Genomic DNA, 22,528 nt, shown 5'->3' on the forward strand with positions numbered 1-22,528 from the left:
GGATCAACCTGATTAACTAAACGAATTAAATATGTCAACCCAACCAACTATCGTTTGGTTGGCTTCAAGTTTTGCTAACTCTACCGATAACCATATGAGCTAAACTGTAAAACCTATACTCTTAACTCTATAAGACTATAACCCTATGAAACAATAGGAATTTGTATTAAAATAAAAACAAGAAGTGTTATCTTCTCAACCAAGTATATTGTAAATTTGTATTCAAAATGGATATTGTTTTGGTGCCATCATGAATCGTGATTGTCGTATACGTATTTTGTGACTGTGTTTTTTTGGTGTAAATGAACGACTAAGCACAGTGACGTAGACAAAATTAGTGCAAAAAATGTTGCTCTACTATTTCACACACCTCCTTTGAACGTGTTTTATGAATTCTACATAAGATAAATATAGTTATGTGGGATCTTGTTAGTTTCACCTTACATCTAGTTTCAAAATATTAGATTTTGATTGACAAAGAATTAAAAATATTAATGACTAAAGTTACTCATCGACAAGCGTGTCCGCATAAATATTTCAAGTAATATTAGATTGCTACGTCAAACGGTCAAAAGCAAGGAACTTAGAACCAAAGAAAAAGGCAATGCACTAAATATTTGAGCTTGTAATGAATTAGAACTAAGACTCACATAAGCTTCCCAAGCATCTTGAGCCCAGTTCTTTTAGGCAAATTAATTCAGTTCAATTAAATTAAAGGAAAAAGCTAAATGCAGCCCTAAGGGTTGCATATAAGAAGCTAAAAATGGAAAAAACAAGCATTAACTGATCATTTATTACATAGATTAATGCAAACTTTTGTCATAAATTTACAACTACATTTCATTTTAAGCAATGTATTTATATCTTATATGCAGCCACAAAACTAGAATGCAATAATTGACCAATCTTACACATAATATTGACCCGAAATCGGGGCTCTATTAGTTGAGAACCTAGTACGATGACGCTTATTGTACATGTGCAGAAAGTAGAAACCAACGGCATTGTGCATCCAAGTGTAAGATAGGAGTATTAGAGCTAGAGCACCCACATTGGGGGCCAATATTCTTCACAGAACTCTCTCTCCTCTTTTTTGACAAGCTCCTCAAAGCATCAGCATGGTTGGGTAACCTCTCTCTCCCCTACTTGAGCTTGCTCATCATTGTGGAAAGCTTGCCCATTATAAGAGATGCTCTAAAAGTTGTGTACCTCTCTAACTAGAGATGACAATGGGTAAAATCTGAATAGGATTCTCTATGATCCAGATTCATATCCGTTTTTTAGGCAAGGATCCAGATCCTATCCAGATCTATTGGGTAATAAAAATGAGAATCTAGAACCAGATCCGTATGGATCCTACGAATCCGATCCTAAACAGATCCAAAACAAATCCTTGCCTATTTTTTTCAAACTATCCTAATTTTCACAGATAAAGTCATCCAATATCAACCAAAAATTATATTTAATTTTTGAAAAATACCCATTACAGCTATTTACAACTATTTAATTATCAAACTGTAGATTAATCAATTATTTCTGAAAAATAACCATTACAACTATTTACAACTATTCAATTATCAAACTGTAGATTAATCAATTATTTCTAAAAAATTAATATTATCAACCCAATTTTCAAACTCAATTATCAAGTAAATTCGCACAAAAATCGCACATTAATTAGAACAATAATTCGAAATACAAGCAAAAATCCATTTTTACATGTAATAAATAATATTATAATATTATGATAATATAATATTATAAAAAGGGTAAACGGATCTAGATCCAGATGACCGGCTCCAGATCCGTTTTTTCAAGGAGGATCCAGATCCTACCCTAATTCATAGGGTCCAAAATTTAAGGACCCAGATCCGTCAAAAATAGATCTAAATCCACGAATTTAGGTAGGGTCCATTAACCATTGTCATCTCTATCCCCAACTCAAGAAGAAATGGAAAAATGACTTGTGGCATGGGAATGTATGTTACTATGCTTTGTCTACAACATTATACCACTGTATGTATTGTGTTGAAAACTTTTTCTTGTCCCCAACAATTTCAATTTAAACGATTCCCTAATCCCTATAATATCATTTTCTATTTACTATATAAGCAAAATGCAATTATATGCAACATCTTCCAGCTAACTACAAGTACAGTGCGGAACAATGGAAATAATAAAGTAAATGCTATTGGGTACTACATTATAGTATTATACTGTGAGAAAGAAATAACTAAAATTGCTAAATTACATAATCGAAAATGTCACCACTATTTGCTCTTTAATTTGGCAACAATGTAGAACCTTTTGATTTCAGTTTAGATTCTAGACCAAAGAACTTTAAACCTGACAGCACTAAGTCTGCTGTTTTCTTCTTCATGTGTTCAATAAGCATGTCATCATACATAATAATATTGGCCTCAGATAAATATCCTTGTTCTTTCATACTAGAGAAAACCTTCCTAGCCTCCTCCAGTGTCCCATGCTTGCACATTCCAGAGATGACAGCACAGTATATAATTTCATTAGGTACACATCCTTGTTCGGACATCTCGTTAACCACTTCAATGACCTTGTCAGCGTCGTAAGATTTGCAAGCGTGAAGAATATTAAGAGTGTATTTGAACTCCATAGGCCCGCTTGTAACGTTAGCCAAGCAGTCCTGTACCAGTGAAATTGCAGCATCAATCTCTCCAATTTTGCAAAGCCCGTTTACTAAAGAGCAATAAGCGGCAATGGAAGGAATAGAACCCATCTCCTTGATTTTATTATACCATAGACATGCCTCTCTGACGTCCTCTAAATCAACAAGAAACATAATTGCATGACTATAAGTGGTTGAATCTGGTGCAAAGTTTGAAGCTTCCATTTCCGTGAAGAGGGACAATGCTTCTTTTGCCTGCTTACTCTTGTATAGAGCTTCCAGAAGAATATTGTATATTGAAACACTACAGTAGCCTTTGCCTTTCAAATCTCCAAATACCTCCAAAGTGCAAGGCAATCTCTCTTCCCTTTCAACCATCAAAGAAAAGAATTTAGAAAGACCATCGATAACAGATGATCCTAATTTCTGCATCTGCACAAGCAAATTGCAGAAATCATCCATTTCTCTTGATTCTGCATAAGACACCAACATAGGATTCACAGTTGTGAAATCTGGTTGGAGGCCCTGGTTAACTGTTACTTGGAAAAGCTTATAAGCCTTGTCAAGCTGCTTCAAATTACATAAACCATGTATCAAGGAATTAAAGATCGACAAATCCGCCCTATATCCAGAATCCATCATATCCTTTAAAAGGTCAAGGGCTGAGCCAACCTTGCCATCAGCAACAAAACCTTCCACCAGTGCACCATATATAGCCCTATCAATCAATTCTCCCTTATTCTTCAAGCCCTTAAATAATTCATAAGCTTTATTTACCCGATTCCCTTTACACAGTGCTGAAATCAAGGTCGTATAAGCCATAGCATCAGGCACAACCTTATCCCTCTCCATTTCATCCCAAACCTTCAAGCATCCTTCAATATTCCCTTCTGCCACTAATATCCGTATCATAGCCGTGTATGCAAAAATATCTGGTTTAGACAAACTCTTCATTCGTCCCAAAAGCTCAAACATCTTATCAGTTCTCCCTCCCTTGCACAAACCCTTGATCAATATCATATAAGTTATAGTCTCCTCCACTAAACCATCCTTTTTAAAATCATCATAAACCGACATTGCCAAGTCTAAATGACACGTCTTAACTAAAGCATCCATAATCCTATTATACAGAAAAACTCGAGGTTTGACCCCAAACTTCTTCATTTTCTCATACACATAATACACCCTAAGGCCTCTATTATTATCAGCATGCATTCTAATCAAAATCTCAAACTGTTTCTCACTAGGCGGTCTTCCCTGCATATGCATTAGCTCAGGTACTTGATCAGCAGCCCTAAACTTATTCAACCTATTCAAACAATAAGCAAATGCATTATAAGAAACAAAATTGTGCTGATAACCCTTTTGTTTACCAGCCCAATGGAAGAACTTGGAGCTAATCACAGGATCATCCTGCACCTTAAGGACCTCAGCAACCAAATCCGGATTAACCCGACGAAGCTTCGAGAGGTCTGCAATCACCTGTGGACCCCACCTCTGATTCTTTCGGAACGAATCACAAATATACCGGGCAATAGGGGAGAGTCTCTGGCCAATTCGGAAGAAATTCTCAGACGACGACGATGGTGTTTTAGGAGGAGGGAGGGGTTTTGGGGGATTTGGGCAATCTGGGTCCCAATTTTGGAGGCTAAAATTTGTGGGTTTTAGAGAATGATCCTTAAATGGGGGAAATTTGGGGTTGTTAGGGTTTAACAACTGGAAGGGTTTAGGGTTTAGGGTTTGGCGATTGGAGAAGAGACCACCAGAAACAGTGGGTCTGTTCTGAGATGGCTTTCTTTTACCATAAAAGAAGTAAAATTTGTTGGGTTTAGCAGGTGGTGGAGGTTGTGGTGGCATTTTCATTTGAGGTTTGTTTTCATGGAGGTTCAGTTATTTTCAACTGAACCTATATCATCTGAATTTTATTGAGCTTGGCAATGAAGAATATTTAAGAAAAATCAACAGTTAAATTCTGAATTCTTGCTACTTGAAATTGTTGCAACTTAAAACTAAGTTGCTAACTTAAATACAGACTTCTAATTTCTCAAATTTCGAAGAAAATTAGAAAATTTGCTGGGTAATTTACAAAATTTAAATCTTCAATTTTGAAAGTAAAATTAGTACTTAAGAAACCTGCAAATTTCTTTTCTCTTACTCTGCATATCTGCTCTTCAAAGGTCATTTGAAGCTGGAAATCAGGAATTGTGAGTGGTGATTTGTCAATTTTTGGATAGAATTCTGGAATGGCTGAAATGTGAATGTAGAGAAAGATGTAAGATTTGATTAGATTGTAACCGAGGGTTAAGGTTAGAGACTTGGCGAAAATGCAGAAATGACTAAGGGCCTCTTTTCCGACCTTATTTTCAATTCAATTAAGGGTTTGTTCTCCTCAACTTATTTTCAGTTCAGTTCAATTCAGTTCAGCTTCAATAAGTTTAGGGCCTGTTCTCCCCAGCTTATTTTCAGTTCAGTTCAGTTCAGTTCAATTCAGTTCAGTTTAGTTCAATTCAGTTCAGTTCATTTCAATTCAGTTCAGTTCAGACCAGTTCAGTTCAGTTCAGTTTAGCTCTTGACAATACTTTTACTCTCACATATCACTATTCATTTCAGTTCAGTTCAATTCAGTTCAGTTCAGTTCAGTTCAATTCAGTTCAGTTCAGTTCAATTCAGTTCAGTTCAGTTCAGTTCAGTTTAGCTGTTTTATGCCGAAGAGAACAGACCCTTAGTTCAGTTCAGCTCCAATAAGTTTAGTTTAGTTCAGTCCAGTTCAGCTCCATTCTTTTATAATCATTTTGTTAAATATTATTATTATGTTGGTATAATTTATTTTACTAATTACTCTTATTACTATTATTATTATTATTAATTATTAATATATATCATTATTATTAAGTATTATTATTATTGTTGTTGTTTCTATATATTATTTTGTTTATTATACCTTTACTCATTATTATTACTATTATTATTAGGAGGAACATAGTTTAGGTCAAAGCACAAATAAACCCGCTTTTTTTAGCTCATAAACCAATCAAATCGCGTCAAGACGTTTTATGATGTAATTTTCGCGATCCAACCCAATCATTATTTTTATTAATAAATATTTTTATATTATTAAATCTAATTATTAAAATAGTAATATTAATTTACTTCTTAGTATTATTGTTATTATATATCATCATCAAGTATTAATATATTAATACAAATAATATAAAATAATTTTATTAATTATCATTATTATCATTAATTATTATTATTATTAATTTATGATTATTAATATTATTTATTTATAACTATCATTTAAAAATATCCAAAATAGTATTATTATTATTATTATTATTATTCATATTACTCCCTTTGTATTTTTTTATCTTTCTCACTTAGAATCTTGACACTATTCACAATTAGAGAGAATCTTTTAGATTTTTCTCAATATATAAGAAAAAATATAGTCATGTGGGGTCTTATTTGATTCGTCTTAATGAGTATTTTATTAATATTTAATTATTATAATTTTTACTAATATGTAATGAAAGATATTTAATGTAGAATAAGTGCATTGACAAACGTGCAAAGTCAAAGTAGGAAAGATAAAAAAAATACAGAGGGAGTATTACTTATCATTATAATTATTATTTAATATTCATATTATTATTGCTTAAAATATTATTTATATATTTATTACATTCAATTTAATTCAATTTAATTTAATTCAATTCAATTCTATTCTATTCAATTCAATTCAATTCAATTCAGTTCAGTTTAGTTCTGTTCAGTTCAGTTCAGCTCCGATAAGTTCAGTTCAGTTCAGTTCAGCTCCAATAAGTTCAGTTCAGTTCAGCTGTTTTATTCCGAAAAGAACAGGCCCTAAGTTTTGTTCAGTTTTATTCAATTTAGTTTAGTTAAGTAATTTAAGGGATTGTTCTCCCCAGCTTATTTTCAGTTCATTTCAGCTCCAATAAGTTCAGTTCAGTTCAATTCAGCTCCAATCAGTTCAGTTCAGATCAATTCAGTTCAGTTCAGTTCAGCTCCATTCTTTTATAACCATTTTGTTAAATATTATTATTATGTTGGTATAATTTATTTTACTAATTACTCTTATTATTATTATTATTATTAGTCTATTACTATTATTATTATTATTACTATTATTATTATTATCATTATTATTATGATTATTATTATTATCATTATTATTATGATGATGATGATTATTATTATTATTATTTAAATATATATCATTACTATTAAGTATTATTATTATTATTATTGTTTCTATATATTATTTTGTTTATTATAGCTTTACTCATTATTATTACTACTATTATTATTAGGAGGAACATGGTTTAGGTCAAAGCACAAATAAACCCACTTTTTTTAACCCATAAACCAATCAAATCGCGTCAAGACGGTTTATGATGTAATTTTCCCGGTCCAACCCAATCATCATTTTCATTACTAATTATTTTTATATTCTTAAATCTAATTATTGAAAAAGTAATATTAATTTACTTCTTAGATATTATTGTTATTATATATCTCATATCAAGTTAATATATTAATACAAACAATATAAAATAATTATTATTAATTACCATTATTATCATTAATTATCATTATTATTAATTTATGATTATTAATATTATTTATTTATAACTATCATTTCAAAATATCCAAAATACTATTATTATTATTATTCATTATTATTACTTATCATTATAATTATTATTTAATATTCATATTATTATTGTTAAAATATTATTTATATATTTATTACATTCAGTTTATTTCAATTTAATTTAATTCAATTCAATTCAATTCAATTTAATTCAGTTCAGTTCAGTTCAGTTCAGCTCTGATAAGTTCAGTTCAGTTCAGTTCAGCTCCAATAAGTTCAGTTCAGTTCAGCTATTTTATGCCGAAGAGAACAGGCCCTAAGTTGCAATTAGTTTAATGAAGTTCAGTTTAGTTTAGTTCAGTTCAGTTTAATTTAGTTCAGTTTAGTTCCGTTTATTTCAGTTCAGTTTAATTTAGTTCAGTTTAGTTCCGTTTATTTCAGATCAATTCAATTCAGCTCCAACTATCATTTCTATAAAATTATAATTTAATTCATTTCAGTTCAGTTCAAATGTAATAAGGGCCTGTTCTCCCCAACTTATTTTCAGTTCAGTTCAGTTAAGTTTAGTTCAGTTCAGCTCCAATAAGGGCCTGTTCTCCCCAGCTTATTTTCAGTTCAGTTCAGTTCAATTTAGTTCAGTTCAGTTCAGCTGTTTTATGCCGAAGAGAACAGGCCCTAAGTTCAGTTCAGTTCAGCTCAGCTCCATTCATTTATAATCATTTTGTTAAATATTATTATTATTATGTTGGTATAATTTATTTTACTAATTATTATTATTATTATTATTATTATTATTATTATTATTATTATTATTATTATCATTATTATATTATTATTATTATTATTATTATTATTATTATTATTATTATTATTATTATCATTATCATCATCATTATTATTATTATTTAAATATATATCATTACTATTAAGTATTATTATTATTGTTGCTGTTTCTATATATTATTTTGTTTATTATACCTTTACTCATTATTATTACTATTATTATTAGGGGGAACGTGGTTTAGGTCAAAGCACAAATAAACCCACTTTTTTTAGGCCATAAACCAATCAAATCGCGTCAAGACGTTTTATGATGTAATTTTCGCGGTCCAACCCAATCATTATTTTTATTACTAAATATTTTTATATTATTAAATCTAATTATTAAAATAGTAATATTAATTTACTTCTTGGATATTATTGTTATTATATATCATCATCAAGTATAAATATATTAATACAAATAATATAAAATAATTATTATTAATTATCATTATTATCATTAATTATTATTATTAATTTATGATTATTAATATTATTTATCTATAACTATCATTTAAAAATATCCAAAATACTACTATTATTATTATTCATTATTATTACTTATCATTATAATTATTATTTAATATTCATATTATTATTGTTTAAAATATTATTTATATATTTATTAGATTCAATTTAATTCAATTTAATTTAATTCAATTCAATTCAATTTAGTTCAGTCCAGTTCAGTTTAGTTCAGTTCAATTCAGTTCAATTCAGCTCCAATAAGTTCAGTTCAGTTCAGTTCAGTTCAGCTCCAATAAGTTCAGTTCAGTTCAGTTCAGCTGTTTTATGCCGAAGAGAACAGGCCCTAAGTTTAGTTTAGTTGCAATCAGTTTTGTTCAATGCAGTTAAACTTCAACTATCATTTCTATTAGTTATAATTTAATTTATTTCAGTTCAATCCAGTTCAGTTGCAATAAGCTCAGTTCAGTTCAATTGCAATCTGTTCAGTTTAGTTATTTTATGTAGAAGAGAACATGCCCTAAAACCTAAGTAGGAAGGAAGGAATGATATTAGATAAATCATTGTTTGTTAAAACCTCCAACCGTTCTTATGATTCTGCGATTCTGCGATCTAATCCTACATATAATATTAATTTAATATTAATTGTTTTATTTATTAGAGTAGTATATACGCTCTTCCCCAAAGCTCCAAATATTCATAATTTCCCCTTTAGTTGCGACGAAGGATGTTAATGAGACGTGATACCTTGCAAATAATACGAGATCAACTTTGTTAAAATTCAATTCTAAAGACCTTATATTGAACTTGAGCTTGACTTGGAATTTTGGCGAGTATAGTTGAGTTATTTGTAAACTCGCTACAAACTCAAAAACACACTTATTAACCACTAACTAGTATTTGAGCCCGGACGTTGCTCCGGGTTGGTACTGTTTTACAAATTTGATATGCATTTTTTTCAATTCCCATTAAAATATATTTAGGAAAACTCAACATTTAAAAGGTACAAATATAATAATGTGGACACTTAAAACATGACTAAAAGTTGGTTGAGATGGTAATTGTATCATATATAATTGCAAGAGGTCATGGTTTCAAATCTTGTTGTAAGCTAATTTTGCCACGTGGCGTGTATACATTGTCACGCACGCCTTTTAATATATTTGTATAGATAGATAAAAGCAAATTGTCTAAGGCCTTGTTTGGTTGTATATAGGAAGTCATACTTCCTAGGAATTTATTTGAAATTCTTGTAAAATTGTGTCTGGTTGATAATGGGAAGTAGAACTTCCCATGAACTTCCCATGGGAAGTTCTACTTACATAGGGGGACCTAGGTAAGTAACTTCATTTTGGAGGAAGTAGAACTTCCTAGGAAGTGCAAATTCCCATGATTTTGCCAACCAAACAACTTCATATACTTCTACTTCCTAGGAATTTGCACTTCCCATGATTTGTATTGTCAACTAAACAAGGCCTAAATCCATATTATTTCATGAGATATAAATATATAACAACTTATAAGGTACCCAATATTAAATTTAAATCAATCAAAACTCAACTCTAATAAAATCGTCTTAATTAAAAATTGTTAAAATTTAACTGAAGTAAGCTCGACTAAGGGCCTGTTCTCCCCATCTTATTTTCAGTTCAGTTCAGTTCCAATAAGTTCAGTTCAGCTCAGCTCAGCTCCATTCTTTTATAACCATTTTGTTAAATATTATTATTATGTTGGTATAATTTATTTTACTAATTACTCTTATTATTATTATTATTATTATTATTATTATTATTATTATTATTTAAATATATATCATTATTATTAAGTATTATTATTATTGTTGTTGTTTCTAAATATTATTTTGTTTATTATAGCTTTACTCATTATTATTACTATTATTATTAGGAGGAACATAGTTTAGGTCAAAGCACAAATAAACCCACTTTTTTTAGCCCATAAACCAATCAAATTGCGTCAAGATATTTTATGATGTAATTTTCGCGGTTCAATCCAATCATTATTTTTATTACTAAATATTTTTATATTATTAAATCTAATTATTAAAATAGTAATATTAATTTACTTCTTAGATATTATTGTTATTATATATCATCATCAAGTATTAATATATTAATACAAATAATATAAAGTAATTATTATTAATTATCATTATTATCATTAATAATAATTATTATTATTATTAATTTATGATTATCAATATTATTTATTTATAACTATCATTTTAAAATATCCAAAATACTATTATTATTATTCATTATTATTACTTATCATTATAATTATTATTTAATATTCATATTATTATTGTTTAAATATTATTTATATATTTATTACATTCAATTTAATTCAATTTAGTTTAATTCAATTCAATTCAATTCAATTCAGTTCAGTTCAGTTCAGTTCAGTTCAGCTCCAATAAGTTCAGTTCAGTTCAACTCCAATAAGTTCAGTTCAATTCAGCTGTTTTATGCCGAAAAGAACAAGCCCTAACTCAGATTCAACTCAAAGTAATCAGTTTAAATGAACTGAATTTAAACTCGAGCTCGACCCGTATAATCGAGTCCCTAGTTCCCCGTCCTGATTTGGAAAGTGAATAAACGGCAAAAGTCGCATCCACTTCCAATTCAAAGCAAATCTTCCTCTGTACTTTTACTTTCCATACAAACTGCTCCTTCAATCTTCCCTCTAAAACATCTTTCTTCTTTCCCTTCACTGCAAACACTGTGATGATTAGGGCTTTGCTCAACCCATCAACCACCCACTCTTTCTTTATCTGCCCTTCTATTTTTCTTCGTCAAAATCCTAATTTTGTTATACATAAAACCTAATTCCAATTGAAAAGAGGGATTCTTTTTAAAATTTAGGTGAAAATGGGAAAATGGAATCGAAGAAATTATGCGCGGCCAAGGAATTATAAATATCAAGATTATCAATGGTCTCCTCCCAGAGATGAGCCTTGCCCTGACCCTGAAACTGGTATATTTTTTCCCTCTCCTCTTCTTTTTTTTTCTTTTCTTGTTTTAGTGTATTTTATTGGGAATTTTTTTAAAATTTTTGTGGGAACAAATATTTGTCGTATTATTCGTGATATTAACAACTATTTGTGAACTGGGTATGCAGCGTTAACTGAAATAATATTGGATTTGGTTATTTTAGTTGCTGCGTAAATATTTAGGCTAATTGGATGCAATGTGGCATTATATTGAATCATGATCCTATGTGATGTTTGTTGCTCTTGAAATTGATTCGAATGAGCTGCGATCGGATGTGAATTCGTGTATTTAGTTTGAGGTTGGGTGAATTGAGAGCAGGGTAACTATTATCTTGGTTTTGTGAATGTGGAATAAGTAAACTGATATATAGTGTTGCAGTGAGCCCTTAATTAGGTGCTCTCTTTAAGACAATGCTGTTAAATTAAGTTGATTTTCGCTTGGCGATTGCCCATTTGGCCTCTGCGGGAAGATTGGCAAAAGGAAGTAATCGTGCTCATTTGGTATTTACTTCAGCTTCTGTTTTCTATGTTTGTGCTTTGGTTGATCATATGGTGGAGTAGTTTTCATTTGAAGATCTTCGTCTTATTGCATATTTTTTCTTGCACCGGCTGCTCCGCGTTCTGAACTCTTTAGTTGTCAGCAAAATTCGAATAGGGGTATCTTAGGAAGGAAAGAAAAATCAGTTATTGTATGCTGAATTAATTGAATTACCGTTTGCTTTCTGGTGATAGGTAGGTGGTGGATGGGGAGAATACTGGGGCGGGGAAGGAGGAGAAGCTTGGGCAGTGTTCGCCATGCACTTTGCAGCTAGCTAAAACTTTCATGAGTTTTATTCGACCTTACTAAATATGACTTTGTTCATGTTAAGTCACATGCGAAGAAGCTCAAAGTAAATCTTGGCTAGTTTTAAGGAGCTAGTTAGCCAAATTTCCAAATTTTCAGCTAGCTTCCTACTTTTTTTTCCCCCCCACTTCTGTTAACATATGATTTGCTAATCAATTTATTTTAACTCTTATCCAGTAAAATCATGATATGCCATGTCTTGTATGTGCCTCCTCATCTGACCACAACATCAAGAAAAACCTTCTTCTAGAAAAAGAAATTCTTGAACATCGACTCACATAATCTTCAATTAGAAGAAAAGAGAGGGGTGTTTGGCATAGAACTGTAAGATCATTGGTTTTCTATCTGGATGCTGCCTGTATATCGGTGATCATAGAGACAGAGACCCAAATACACAGTTAAAAAAGCAAATTAGTGGCTTTTATACCAATAAGGTTCCAACATCCCCTTTTTTTTTCAGTTTTAACCTTTTATGCTCTCATATAGTTCAGAATATGACCAAGTGGGAATCACATTACATCAAGTTGGAGTAAGGTAGTAGGTTGCTAGAAAAATATAGGATTTCTTCAAGCGTAATTCTTGACTTTTGACCTTCATATTTCTAATAAATTTCGAAAGGCTATAATGTGCTAGACTTGAAATATATGTTTTGCTTCTATCTAAATTGTATGTTTTCCCTGACTCCTATTGCTTATACATGGCTGTTGGTCTTGGACTCTTGGTGTGGGCCTAGGACATTGCTGTTGAGAGATTGAGTCAAAGACCCGAGGGCAGAGAGTCGAGGACAGTCAACTAGGTTACTAGTTTACTGTCCTGGATTACCTTTTGGATAAATGTGTGTGCATGTTTCCATTGTTGTGTCTGTGGTGATATTACTACTATATATAAAATTTCCACATTGAATTATTTTAAATATTGCATGGACTATTTACAGTGTGGCTGTGATCTGAAATGTTGCTTTACCGTACATCAGAGGTTTGGCAGGACAATGTGCCAATGTGGGAGAAAAAGTTTTGCTATGTAGTGGGACGGATGCCATGGAAGAAGGTACTGAGTACAAAGAATTTCATGAGTGGCCATAATATTGTGCTAAACTGGGACGATCTGGCCGGAAAAGAGGCATTTCATACTGCCAAAAAACGCTTTTGGGATGAGATGAATGGGATTCCATGTGAAACTCAGCTCCCTAATCCAGATATGTACATTGATGAAATAGACTGGAACCCTTATATAGATCCAAATCTAGCAAAGGAGTTGGATCGAGCCTTCTTTAATCCAGATGATAAGTATTACTTACCTTCTGCTTCTAGATCAAAAGATAATTGTGGATGGCCTGATGATGCCAATGATCCTTGGGAACATGGTCCTGTACAGAGTTGCATGGAGAAAAATAAAGCACCAGGTTGGGGCCAGTGGGATAATTCTGTGAATGCCACAAGCAAGTCGAATAAAGATGATCCTTGGGAGAGCTGTATCGTAAACGAAAATGGAGCTGTCACTGATAAAACTATTGGGTGGAACCAGTGGGATAATTCTGGTAATCATACAAGTAAGCCGAGTACGGATTTTAACCCTTGGGAAAACCATTGCATACAGGGAAACGAAGATATTAAGGATAATACTTGGCGAGGTGAAAGGAATACATCCTGGGGTTTACAACCAAATACTTATTCTGACATGTCAAAGAACGGGAGTGCTAATGCTAATTCATGGAGAAACGAAAGTTCTGGATGGAAAGATTGTGGAGCAAGTTCAAGGAGTTGGAACCAAGAGACAGGAAGGGTACCCTTTACCAGTTATTGGAGTACCAGTAATAAAAATAAGCGTGAAGAATACAGTTCATATAGGGGTAGCAGAATGCCAAATGGTAGGAGCAACCAATGGGGGCATAAACCAAGGGATAGGTCTAACTGGGGCCCGAAAGATTCTGTAAATATCCATAGAGGCCAAGGGCAGTTCAATGCAGGTTGCCGAAAACGAGAAGGTCCTGATCACTATGTAGCAAACCATAAGGGCCCAAGGTTACAAGGGGATGACCAACCTTATTTCTGGAATGGAGGTAACGATAAGAGGCCGAGTTATGCAGGCCAATAATCTTAATTGTGTGTGTTCCTACAATTTTTGGATGCACTTCCAGTGTTAGATGATAGGTCAAAAGTACATATCAGGTGCTGGTATCATTGTATCCATGTATGGAGAGATGATAGGTGTTAGATGAGATTGTGACACCCTTTTTAAATGTGGTGTCTGTGATCTTATGTGCTGCTATGAGCTATCCACCTATTTTGGTTTTTGTTAGTATAGAAGTAATATGGATTAATTGGCTTTAGTAGTGGTGTCATTGTGTTTTTATATGCTTTGGTGTATATATAGTGTTTGTGTTGGTGAACATGGCGTAAAAAGCGCAATTTTTACTCTTATTTGATGCTTCACCCTTACACTAATATTAGCAACATAAACGCTGTATACCAGGCCAAAAACATTATTCATCCATGTGTTAAGTTGCAATTGTGTCCTCTTACTATTACAGATTTATTACTTCTCTCTTTCTAATAGTGTTGTGTTTTGTTTTGTTTTGTTAACTGAGTGCATCTCAAAGGGAAAAAACTACTCAATGCTTTTAATTCCATTATTTTGCTGGATCTTGTTGTTAGGAAAAATAAACAGTGTTAATATAAATGAATGAATGTGGGCCAAGATTATTCTGTGTGGATTGTCATGACGTACAGAGAGCACGCTGCTACTCCTATCTCATTGATTCTATTTTTTCGCGGGATTAAAGTAAATAGAATACGTCCTCCGTTTTTTATTACTCGCTACATTTCTCAATTCACGGATTCTTAGGCAATTTTTGGAGAAGGAAGAGGTAGAGAAAAAGAAAAGAGACTCCTAAACTACTTGTTACAAATAACATCTTGTTGTTGTATCGAAACATATAAATATTGACTAATCTGGCTAACATTGAACTTGGTAAAATGAAATAGTTGAATAATTGAAAAATGAGATTATTCAGGAATACACATTGAATGCTGAGATTATTTCTGCTAGTAGATCCATAATCAAAAAAGTGTTTGTGATTGTTCCTGAAGAAATGAAACAAAAGATAGGTAGAGCTAGGACAATTATTGTATGAGGTCTACCCAATGCTAGATGTAGAGGCATAAAATAGATCGATATGAACATCATGGGTTGTCCCATAATAAAACCAGTTGTTGTTGATACCTTCTTCTCGGTTCCTTCTTCTCCTTCTTCCATAACCTGAGCTCGGAGAAGGAAGAGATAAGAGGCCCCATGGAGAATGTGGTCAGAAATCCATAGTAGAGTCCGACCACAACGATCGAATTGATTATCTTCATGCATAAGGATACTAGATTATCTAGTAGAAAAGATTGAAAAATCATCACAAACCTCCCTTTTTCTTTTGTATTGCAATTTCTGGATATGTGAGAGGAGAGAGATAGAAAGAGTTTATTGCCCAAGAAGGAAGTGTCGCAAGTAATGTCCCACAATGGAAAATGTAGCAAGTATTATGAAACGGAGGAGTATAAGAGAAAATTAAGATTATTTAAATAAATAATCTTAATTTATTTATTTCAATAAATATTGTATTGAAAAAGGTGATTTAGGAGAGAGAATAGAAAATAATTGGCGAAAGAGCATTAAATGGTAACCCTTGGGTTAAATAAACAAAGCAGAAAACGAATTTCAAGAAGCAAATAAATGATGATGATATGGTTGTTCTAGCAAATTGCGAAAAAATATAAAATTAAATATATAAAAAAGCACTATATTTTGGAATATCCGAAATGGAAATGAAACACTATATTATAGGACGGATGGAGTATAAAGCATTGCATTGGGTTCTAAAATTTAACACAATTGACTCCCAAATATTCACTAAAATAAGAAATACGAGAACTTGCAATGCTCAAAACTACTCCCTTCGTCCCAATTTATTTGCTACATTTACTTTTTCACACAGACCAAGAAAACAGTGGTGGACAAAATTCAAAATTTAGGGGAGATTGAAATTTCCCCGAAAAACTTGAAAAAAAATTTCAGACTTAAAGGGGACTATATATACATGACCATTTTGCATTTGAGAGAATTTCACCACCACAATCTCATCTTTGAGCATTTCACCACCAAGACCATCAAAGACAACAACCAACCAGCCAATTTCTTTGGGGGGGGGGGGTTGGGGTAGATTCACTCTCAGAAAATTCATCATTGAGTGTTTTATAGTGCCATTTATGATTTAAAAGCTTCACTTGAGGAAAAGTGTTAAGCATTCTCAGCTTGAACATGTCTGGCATCCATAACTTAGCTATGGCCCCCTAGACAGTTCTACTGATAACACCTCAACGCCATCCCCATCAACTCAACCTATACCACAAAATCAACCACCTTTTGATCTCAATCATCCACTGCCAGAACCAAATGCAGAACCAGAACCACATCCACAACCACTGCCAGAGGTCTTTGTTCTTAACAGACCACCAGTAGCTGCAACTCCAGAAGAACAAGAGTTCTTCACTGAAATAGAACAACAAGTAAATGGTTATGAGGAGTTAGTTGCTGAGTGGTTAGATGATGACTCAGATGTCCAAGTCATAGAATATGACTGAACAGATAGTGAAACAGATGATGAGCAACAAGAACAACAATAGCCAGAAGAAGTGGTCAATAGGAGCAAGGTATTGGACAATCATGGGAGAGGTCATGTTGCAAACAGGCTACAACAAGTAGCACAAAGAAATAATTATGGGCAGTTCACTTTACCTCATGGAACTATATTAAGAATTACAATTGAGTTGAAGACTTCATGGTGGACAGTTGGTAGAATATGGAAGAATGTATCATAATAACTCCAACAAAATGCATCAATAGAGGTGAATCACAAAAAAAACAGGGAGGGTAGGCAGGAAAAGAATTCAGTTGGATCCTCAAAGACTAAATTCAATTCCACTAAGGAAGAGGACAAGTATAAGATCAACAACAGCAGCATTAGGTATGCACAAGTCAACCTTGCACAGGTTGGTGAAAAGGGGTGCTATAAAGAAACAAAATAATGCCATCAAACCTCATCTGACCCCAGCACATAGGATTGCAAGGGTGTTGCGGTGTTGGGTTCCATCATACCAAACACTATCCAAACAATACCAAAATTCAGCAACATGTACAATGTGGTTCATGTGGATGGGAAATGGTTTTGTATGAGCAAAATTTCTCAGAGGTACTACCTAGCCATAAGTGAAGCAGAGTCATATAGAAGATGCGAAAGCAAGAGATTCATAATTAAGATAATGTTCATAGCTGCACTTGCAAGGCCAATTATCACACTCAATGGTGTGGTCATTATTGATGGGAAGATAGGAATCTTCCCATTCATAGAAGAGGTGGCAGCAAAGAGGTCTAGTTGTAACAGAGATGCAGAGGTCATTGAAACCAAACCTCTACTAAGGATCACAAAAGAAGTCATAAGAGAGAAGCTAATAAACCACATACTGTCAGCCATAAGAGAGAAGTGGCCAGAGGATGGATGTAAGCAAATCTGGATTGTCCAAGGCAATGCAAGGTCACACATAGCAAGTGATGATGCTCAATTCAACTTAGAGGCAAAAAAAAGATGGATTCGACATAAGATTAATCAATCAGCCAGCACAACATCCTGATATGAATGTGTTGGATCTTGGTTTCTTTAATGCAATTCAAACATCAAAAGATCAACTTGCACCTAGAACTGTGAAGCACTTGGTGAAGGCAGTGAACAAGGCCTATGACAAGTATGATCCTAAGTTATGCAATCACATATGGTTGACTCTACAACAAGTGATGAAGGAGACTCTTATAGTCAAGGGTAACAAGAATTATCACATACCACATATGGGGAAGAAATCACTAGAGAGGAGGGGTGAGTTACCAACATCCATTGTCATTAGTCCACAACTAGTAGAAGAGAGCAAAAAATGGGCACAGGAAGGTCATATTGAAGATGAACAACAAGAACCAAACTATGCAACAAGTGGGGAATCAGATTCAGATGATGGTATTGGCATAATATAAACACAAACTGCAAGCAATGGGCATTTGAAGGCCATTTTTTGGGCGTTACAGTAAGAGATGAAGTTAACCTTTTTGTAATTAAAATACACCACATATAGGTTGGTTACACATTTTGTATATGTACATGAAAATATTTTGTATTTAAGCTTTACATTTATAATATGAAAACATTTTGGGTTGCATCATTTAAGTAAAAAAAACAGTGCATGTAAAGTTAAGTAAAAACATTTCATATTTAGTTAAGTAAAAACAGTTCATGTAAAGCTAAGTAAAAAAACAAGGAGGGTATCATTGAATCAAACAAATGAGTGACAAAAAAAGAAAATCAAATTAAACATGCATAAGATACATTGGTGCAAGATAATTTCAATCAGATTTCATCTTTTTATCACTCATATTTAAGACAAAAAGATAATCAATTTAAACAATTTGAAAATACAAGTTAGGCATGATTAAAATTCCTCTCAGGGAGCCCCCACTCATCCATAAAACTCAACACATGAATTCAAACAGAGGAAAAGTTGAAAAGAAGAGCACAAATATCTGGTGGCAATATGAGTTATATGGTGTCAAAAGGCATCATGCCCAAGGTATAAATCATCAGACCTCATTCATCATTGAGGAGTACATTGCACCTCTCATGTAAACATATTATAAGTCTTTAAAACTCTTTTGAACAGCCTATATAACACCACAATAACATACATAGGGTGAATGTTCTCGAGCTACAATCTGCAATTAAACCCTTTGAGTGGATGGATTGAGACTGAACACATCATCCCCTTTTTTTGTTATTGTTTAGCCATTTACAGTTTATACTCTTAGAGACCAGGAGTATTACAATGATTGAATTTTTGTTTTTGTTTCGCCGTTCACAGTTTATACTCTTGCGGGCCAGGAGTATTACATTTTTATTTTGTTTTGTCGTTCACAGTTTATACTCTTGTGGGCCAGGAGTATTACAATGATTGAATTTTTATTTTTGTTTCGCCGTTCACAGTTTATACTCTTGCGGGCCAGGAGTATTACATTTTGTTTTGTTTTGTTGTTCACAGTTTATACTCTTGCGGGCCAGGAGTATTACATTTTTTTGTTTTGCTGTTCACAATTTATACTCTTGTGGGCCAGGAGTATTACAATGATAGAATTTTTTTTTTTTTTTTTATGGTGTGGCTGCACTCGAGTAACTTTTATGTTACCCTAGCTGCCTATGTACTTGTCAAATATCAACAAATTGCTTTTACAAGATCAAGCCAACGTAGTTCAAATGGCACGTATATTTTATTTCAACATATGCACTTCATCCTCTTGCTTAGGAGTTAACAATGCTCTTACTTTTCACGAGTAGTAGCGCTTTAGAAACTTGTCGTTGATAGGCCCCACCCGTAATCTGTTGGCGTCAACAATCTTATAGGTGCCATTAGTGTATACCTCTTTGATAACGTATGGACCATCCCATTTAGAACTGAATTTACTTCCCGTCTTGCGAGAAATACTGATGGGTCTTTTAATTGCTAGGACCATGTCTCCAACTTGAAACGAGCGAGGTCGAACTTTCTTATTGAAAGCGCGTGACAGACGAGCTTGGTAGCACTCAAATTTTTATGGTGCTTGGAGTCTTTTTTCGTCAAACGCCTCCAACTCAGCAAGTCGGAGTTTATCATTTTCATCAGAATTTAAGCCTTCTTGTATGGAAATTCGCAATGATGGAATTTGAAGTTCCAAGGGGAGAACGGCCTCAACGCCATACACCAACGAGTATGGTGTTGATTGCGTTGCTGATTTATATTTCGTTCGGTATGCCCATAGAGCTTCCCCTATGTTGTGTGAATTTAAACTTCTCACATAAGTTTTTCATCAACTTATTGTAAAATGGTGTTCCATTATCAGTTACAATTCATTGGGATACACCAAATCTGTCAACCTCGTTTAAAGTATCAAAGAGTATGGGGTTGATTGTGTTGCTGATTTATATGTCATTCTGTATGCCCAACGAGTATGGGGTTGATTTGTACTCAATATTTTTGTGGGGGTGTCAGCAGAGTTTTTAGAAGATTGAGAGATGTTCTTGCTTGAGGCCATTTCTCAGATTTGTTGTTGATGACGAAACATAGATGAGAGACAGAGATAGTCCCACTGAGCGTGCCAAAATCTGTATACACAAATTTCGAGTCAAAATAATATAAGACATGAAACAAAGTAACAAAGAAATTATTTTTCAATAAGTGTATTGAGTACAAATCTCTGTAAACAATTTATAATAAAAATAAACTAAGTCCTCTGTTCTGTTTCGTAGCTTGAGAGTGACACGTGTTGGTGTCGACGTGGAGTTGAATGTAGACTGACTTGTTGTCACCGTCAACCTGAGTTTGAGTGTGGGATGGCATTTTGTCAACGTCAACCTGAGTTTGGGTTTTGTTTGGGTACATTCGAATGAGGGCTGACAAAGCTTGAATCTCAGTCGAATATGTTTGAGTATATCTGAACAGTTGGCACAGGTTTGATATGCTTGTTGACTAATTGCAGAGAGAATTCTAAGAGAATTTTATGAGCTCTTGAGAATAATGATTTTTCCGGTCCCCTCAACTGAGAGATGTGAGGTCTATTTATAGGGAATGGGGATCGCTTCATGGACTTGGTAATTTATGGAGTTTGGGCCCGTTTATGACTTGGGAGTCTTTTTTACCTTTGTCATTTGACCACCTTATTCGGACTAGTAATATAGGCTAGCCCAAATATTTTAGAACCCAAATTATATTTGTTTAATTTAATTTGAATATGTTATTTGAGTGGAAAAAATTAATTAAACTGGGCTAATCATATTTATTTTTAGCTCAATAATAATTAATTTATTTTAATATAAAACACTAATAAATTTTTAGTGTCTACAATTGCATTAGTTTTTAGTACCAATTTTCCAACAATAACTTGCATTGGGTGTCTTAAGTAGTAAATCAAACATTCAAGCTTATAAAATAGCCAACATGGTAATACTGCTGAGCCTGCTATTTAATGATCTAAACTAGTTATTAGGTCCGGGCTATGCCCCGGATAAGAAAAAATTTCATTTATTAATATAATACTTTATGATAATAACACTAAATACAACTTAGCCTAATGGTTAGAACTTTAGTATATGTATATGAGGTCTCAAGATCAAAACCTATACTATACAATTTCTTAATTTTTTATTGTACGTGGATTACATGAACTAAAACTCCCTAGGGAGAGCGCCATGTGGCACAGTTTCTTGTTTTCGCACGCCTTTTAATATATTTGTATAAATAGATTTGGGATTATTAAAGATGAACGACTGTAGTTAGGTTGTTAATTGTTTCGCATCCTTTTTTCCTTTAAATGCATATGTAAAAAAAGAAGGCTACTTAACTAAAACTTAGGAAAACGGAGGAAGCATCCCTTTCTAGAAATCCACATATTTTATTTTTTATAGGATGAAACAAATATTAGAATTATTCAGATATTCAATTTTTAAATACTAACTTTACCTTATTATTACTAGAAAACAATATATTGTATTATTGAGATAGTTATTGTGAAACATATCTGATACAATGGACTATAGAGTATTCTTGTATCATAATACATTATACATAAGGATGAGGAGCTAGCTCATGTGGTAGAGCACTCCCCTCTGATCCTTGAGGTCAGGGGTTCGATTCTTACCCCCAACATTATGTTGGGGGGTATACCCTTAGCATGCTTTGCATGCTTTACCAGCCAATGTGCTGGTAGTTCCTACAAGGCTAGTAGCCTTGGTAGTAGGGGTTAGCCCTTGGGCTGACTTAATTTCCCAATCAAAAAAAAAAAAAAAAAAAAAATAATACATCATTTTAGTGATCGTACATTTGTACGCATATTAATTTTTTTCTCTTTTTCTTTGTAAGATAAAGAGAATTTCCTTGTAAGGAGGGGAAAATTGCTTCTTTCAAGGAGGTGAAAATCGAACCACTATCACAAAGGTGGAAGAAGAGCTTTACACTAATAGATTAACCTTACACTGTTACACATGTTACATTTAAGGTGGTTTGTTAAACATAT

At 33.0% G+C, this 22,528-nt stretch overlaps 2 protein-coding genes and 1 pseudogene across 3 annotated transcripts; 1 reads left to right on the forward strand and 2 right to left on the reverse strand.

The window, feature by feature from the left end:
- Positions 1 to 2,078: 2,078 nt before the first annotated feature.
- LOC104887450 (pentatricopeptide repeat-containing protein At4g20740) lies at positions 2,079 to 4,973 on the reverse strand. Its single transcript, XM_010672080.4, has one exon. The coding sequence runs from the start codon at positions 4,505 to 4,507 to the stop codon at positions 2,282 to 2,284; it is 2,226 nt and encodes a 741-aa protein (XP_010670382.2). The 5' UTR covers positions 4,508 to 4,973; the 3' UTR covers positions 2,079 to 2,281.
- Positions 4,974 to 11,105: 6,132 nt separating this feature from the next.
- LOC104887448 (uncharacterized) lies at positions 11,106 to 14,911 on the forward strand. 2 transcript variants are annotated; one of them, XM_010672079.4, is made up of 2 exons: positions 11,106 to 11,543; positions 13,338 to 14,911. In XM_010672079.4, exon 2 carries the CDS (start codon positions 13,355 to 13,357, stop codon positions 14,495 to 14,497), a length of 1,143 nt encoding a protein of 380 aa, XP_010670381.2. In that variant the 5' UTR covers positions 11,106 to 11,543; positions 13,338 to 13,354; the 3' UTR covers positions 14,498 to 14,911. The 2 variants fall into 2 exon arrangements, with proteins under 2 accessions (XP_010670381.2, XP_010670380.2); XM_010672078.3 differs by having other exon boundaries at positions 13,377 to 14,911.
- Positions 14,839 to 15,806, reverse strand: LOC125495118 (uncharacterized mitochondrial protein AtMg00370-like; annotated as a pseudogene).
- Between the last annotated feature and the right edge of the window lie 6,722 nt (positions 15,807 to 22,528).

The sequence above is a fragment of the Beta vulgaris genome, chromosome 2 (assembly GCF_026745355.1).
Source record: "Beta vulgaris subsp. vulgaris cultivar EL10 chromosome 2, EL10.2, whole genome shotgun sequence".
Classification (NCBI taxonomy): Eukaryota; Viridiplantae; Streptophyta; class Magnoliopsida; order Caryophyllales; family Amaranthaceae; genus Beta; species Beta vulgaris.

Excerpts from the sequence above, each read along its gene's own strand:
- LOC104887450 (XM_010672080.4), bottom strand. The coding sequence starts at position 4,507 with ATGAAAATGCCACCACAACCTCCACCACCTGCTAAACCCAACAAATTT.
- LOC104887448 (XM_010672078.3), top strand. The coding sequence starts at position 11,438 with ATGGGAAAATGGAATCGAAGAAATTATGCGCGGCCAAGGAATTATAAA. Across the intron at positions 11,544-13,376 it reads TTGCCCTGACCCTGAAACTG|AGGTTTGGCAGGACAATGTG; the intron begins GTATATTTTTTC and ends ACCGTACATCAG.